This window comes from Leucoraja erinacea, unplaced genomic scaffold (assembly GCF_028641065.1).
Source record: "Leucoraja erinacea ecotype New England unplaced genomic scaffold, Leri_hhj_1 Leri_972S, whole genome shotgun sequence".
Classification (NCBI taxonomy): Eukaryota; Metazoa; Chordata; class Chondrichthyes; order Rajiformes; family Rajidae; genus Leucoraja; species Leucoraja erinaceus.
Window position 1 is genome coordinate 49676 of NW_026576919.1, and position 4536 is coordinate 54211.

At 55.8% G+C, this 4536-nt stretch overlaps 1 protein-coding gene across 1 annotated transcript; it reads right to left on the reverse strand.

The window, feature by feature from the left end:
- Positions 1–605: 605 nt before the first annotated feature.
- Positions 606–4294, reverse strand: LOC129695174 (zinc finger protein 239-like). The gene has a single exon (XM_055631946.1). It carries the CDS (start codon positions 4081–4083, stop codon positions 3109–3111), a length of 975 nt encoding a protein of 324 aa, XP_055487921.1. The 5' UTR covers positions 4084–4294; the 3' UTR covers positions 606–3108.
- Between the last annotated feature and the right edge of the window lie 242 nt (positions 4295–4536).

The following is a 4536-nucleotide window of genomic DNA, read 5'->3' on the forward strand; positions in this document are numbered from 1 at the left end:
GTGTCGGGGTTGGGGTGGGTGAATCACCCCGTGTATGGGTCGGGGTGGGTGAATCACCCCGTGTGTGGGTCGGGGTGGGTGAATCACCCCGTGTGTGGGGGTCGGGGGGGGTGTGGGGGTCTGGGGTGAGGGGTGAATCACCCCGTGGGTGAGGGGGGAATCACCCTGTGTGGCGGGGTGGGTGAATCATCCCGTCAGGGGGGGAATTGGGGGGGGGGGGGTGTGATTGTCCCGTGTGGGTGCAGGCGTCAGTGACTCTGGGTGGGTTGAGGAAGCAGACTGTCCCCAACTCTGCTGCAGCTGGCGGGGATGTTGCTGGGGTAATAGCCCCGTGTGTTCTCTACCCGGAGCTGCGGCCCCGCTTCACTCGCTCCATGTGTGTGGGCGCTGCCGACCCACAGCCTGTCACAGTGCGGTGGTAGCCAGCTTGCGGGGGTAAAGGATGGGAGATAGCCAGATTGGGGGAGTAAGGGATGGGAGGTTGCCAGTTTTGGGGATTAAGGGGAATGGGATGGGGAGTAAGTGACGGGATGCAGCCAGCTTTGGGCTGTAAGGGATTGGAGGTAGCCAGCTTGGAGGAGTAAGGGGAATGAGAGGTTGCCAGATTGGGGGAGTAATGGAAATCAGAATCAGAATCGGAATCAGAATAGTACTTTATTTGCCAAGTCTGTTTTGCAACAAGTCAGTCATACAAATAAAAAGTAACAGATCACCCAAAACACATTTTAACATGAACATCCACCATGGTGGCTCCTCCCAAATCCTCACTGTGATGGAAGGCAAAATAAAGTTCAAGTCTCATCCCTTTGTTCTTCCACGGTCGGGAGCCTCGAGCCCTCCGTTGAGGGCACGACCTTGACTCCCGTAGCCGGCAGCATTTTGGCCCTCCACGTCGAGGCGAACAAGCTCCTGCATCGGGGGTATGTCAGCTCACCACGCCGCGCAATCCAACCTCGCGTCGGGGCTGGTCAAACCTTCCGCAACGTTGGACCTTCCCGACTCGGCCTCACCCGAGACTGTGAGCCCTTGATGTTGATTCCACGGTGGTTGCGATCCCAGGCACGGGATCAGCTTCAATGTTAAGTCCGATGGGGCTCACGACAGTCCGAGGAGGCCTCCAGCTCCACCCATGGAAGGCCGAGGAGGCCTCCAGCTCCACCCATGGAAAGCCGCAGAGCGTCCGGAGAATGCGATGCGAAAATCAGTAAGAACTTGAAAAAAGGTTTTCCCCGATCCCCTCCTCCCCCCACATTAGCCAAACCGGAGAACATTAAAACAAACTTTTAACAAACACTAAAAATTAAAAAAAGATGAAAGAAAGAACAGACTGCCGGTGGAGCTGCCATCGTAAGTGACCCTGGTGGTAAGGGTACTGATTGTAGATAACAAGCCACAATCACATTGAATGGCGGTGCTGGCTCCAAGGGCCGAATGGCCTACTCCTGCAGCTACTGTCTGATGTATATTGAGGTTCCCTATTGGAGGAGGGGGAGCATTAAGACCACGCACAGTCAGACACGTGGTGTGAGAATCTGCTGCGTGGAGACTCCAGGCCCGGTGTTGAGCCAAGGACTCTGGTAAGGAGACGGCTGCGGCCCACAGGTGAGCGGTGGAGTGGCCAGAGCTGCAGAGTCATTGGTCGAGGCCCGCGGGGAGTGGAATGGCACACGGGTGAAGCGTAGGAGGTGCCGCTCAGCAGATAAACGGGAAGGCAGCGAGGGTCGGTGGCTCCGGCGAGGCAGCAATGTCACTGAAAGTTGGCGTGCAGGTACAGCAGACAGTGAAGAAAGACAATAGACAATAGGTGCAGGAGAAGGCCATTTGGCCCTTCGAGCCAGCACCGTCATTCAATGTGATCATGGCTGATCATCCCCAATCAGTACCCCGTTCCTGCCTTCTCCCCATATCCCCCGACTCCGCTATTTTTAAGTCCTATCTAGCTCTCTCTTGAAAGCATCCAGAGAACCTGCCTCCACCGCCCTCTGAGGTGGAGAATTCCACAGACTCACAACAATCTGTGAGAAAAAGTGTTTCCTCGTCTCCATTCTAAAGGCTTACTCCTTATTCTTAAACTGTGGCCCCTGGTTCTGGACTCCCCCAACCTCGGGAACATGTTTCCTGCCTCTAGCGTGTCCAAACCCTTAACAATCTTATATGTTACAATGAGATGCCCTCTCATCCTTCTAAACTCCAGAGTGTACAAGCCCAGCTGCTCCATTCTCTCAGCATGGAAGCTAATGGAATGTTGGCCTTCATAACAAGAGGAGTTCAGTATAGGATTAAAGAAGTTCTGCAGTTGTATAGGGCTCTGGTGAGACCACATCTGGAGCATTGTGTACAGTTTTGGTCTCCTAATTTGAGGAAGGACATCATTGTGATTGAAGCAGTGCAGCGTAGGTTCACGAGATTGATCCTGGGATGGTGGGACTGTCATATGGGGAAAGATTGAAACGACTAGGCTTGTATTCACTGCAGTCTAGAAGGATGGGGGGGGTCTTATAGAAACATATAAAATTATAAAAGGACTGGACAAGCTAGGTACAGGAAAAATGTTCCCAATGTTGGGCAAGTTCAGAACCAGAGGCCACAGTCTTAGAATAAAGGGGAGGCCTTTTAAGACTAAGGTGAGAAAAAACCTTTTCACCCAGAGAGTTGTGAATTTGTGGAATTCCATGCCACAGCGGATGGATTTAAGAGAGAGTTAGATAGAGCTCTGGGGGCTAGTGGAGTCAAGGGATATGGGGAGAAGACAGGTACGGGTTATTGATTGGGGACAATCATCCACGATCACAATGAATGGCGGTGCTGGCTCGAAGGGCCGAATGGCCTTCTTATGCACCTCTCTATGTTTCTATGTTTAAAAACAGGGAACTGTAGATCCTGGTTTGCAAAAAAGGACACAAAATGCTGGAGTCACTCAGCGGGTCAGACAGCATCTCTGGAGAGAATGAACAGGTAGGGTAGGGTAAGGGACGCTTACCACTGTGGGCACACCAGTGCTGCCACAGGCTGGTCATGCGGATGAAACCCTTTCCACACTCATCACACACAAAGGGTCTCTCTCCGGTGTGTATCCGCTGGTGCTCCCTCAGCCCCCATGCGTTCTTGTCACAGTGGGAACAGCCGCTCACCGGCGTGCCCCCGCTGGTGGTACAGCAGCTTGGTGGAGCAGGTGAAACCTTTGCCGCAGTCGCTGCAGGTGTAGGGGCGCTCGCCGGTGTGGGTGCGCTGGTGCGACAGCAGGTGACTGGGCTGGGTGAAGCCCTTGCTGCACTGGGCGCAGGTGTAGGGGCGCTCGCCAGTGTGGGTGCGCTGGTGGAACAGCAGGTGACTGGACTGGGTGAAGCCCTTGCCGCACTGGGCGCAGGTGAAGGGACGCTCGCCGGTGTGGGTGCGCTGGTGCTCCAACAGCCTGGTGGAGTGGGTGAAGCTCTTGCCGCACTGGGTGCAGGTGAATGGCCGCTCGCCGGTGTGGGTGCGCTGGTGCGCCAGCAGGGTGCTGAGGCGGGTGAAGCCCTTGCCGCAGTCGCTGCAGGTGTAGGGATGCTCCCCGGTGTGCAGGCGTCTGTGCACCTTCAGGTCCGGCGACGACTTGAAGCCTTTGCCGCAGTCGGAGCAGGTAAACGGCCGCTCACTGCTGTGCACCCGCCGGTGCTCCCGCAGCCCCCACAACCGGGCAAAGCTCTTGCCACAGGTGGAGCAGTCATAGGGCTTCTCACCGGTATGCACCCGCCAGTGGATCTTCAGGTCATTCGCTGTCTTGAAGCTCTTGCCACAGTCGGAGCAGGTGAAGGGCCTCTCGCCAGAGTGCATTCGGATGTGGTGCAGCAGGCGGCTGTAGCGTGTGAAGCTCTTGCTGCAGTCGGAGCAGGTGAAGGGCCTCTCGCCGGAGTGCACGCGGTTGTGCTGCAGCAGGTTGCTGGAGCAGGTGAATTTCTTGCCGCACTCTGAGCAGTTGAAGGGGCGTTCTCCCGTGTGCACCCGCCGGTGGATCTCCAGCTTGCTCGGGCTCTGCCAGGCCTTGCCACACACGTCGCACTCATAACGCTTCTCCTTGTTGTGCCCCGTCATGTGGTCCTCCATCGAAGCTCAGCCCCTCGAAGCTCAGCCCGCACACCAAGCAGATGGGGGGCTCACCGGCACCCTGGCCGCCCTCAATGGCCGCTCACGTCCCCGTCTCTCCGTCCACAGCAACGGCTCCTAAACCCTGCAGGAGGGGAACACAGAGGGTCAACAAGCTGGCAAACAGGACATTACTAGCACATATTGGGTGTGTTAATGGCGGAAGAAACCGTTATATCATTCTGTGCCTCACCAACAGAGACCAGGTTAGATCCTGATTACGGGTGCTGTCTGTGCGGAGTTTGTACGTTCTCCCCTTGACCTGTGTGGGTTTTTACTCCGGGTGCTCCAGTTTCCTCCAACATTTCGAAGACGTTCAGGGTTGTAGATTAATCGGCCTCCGCAAAATTGTTAAATCATCCCCTAATGAGCTGGTCAGCGCGGACTCCACCGGGTGAAAGATTTGTTTCCTGC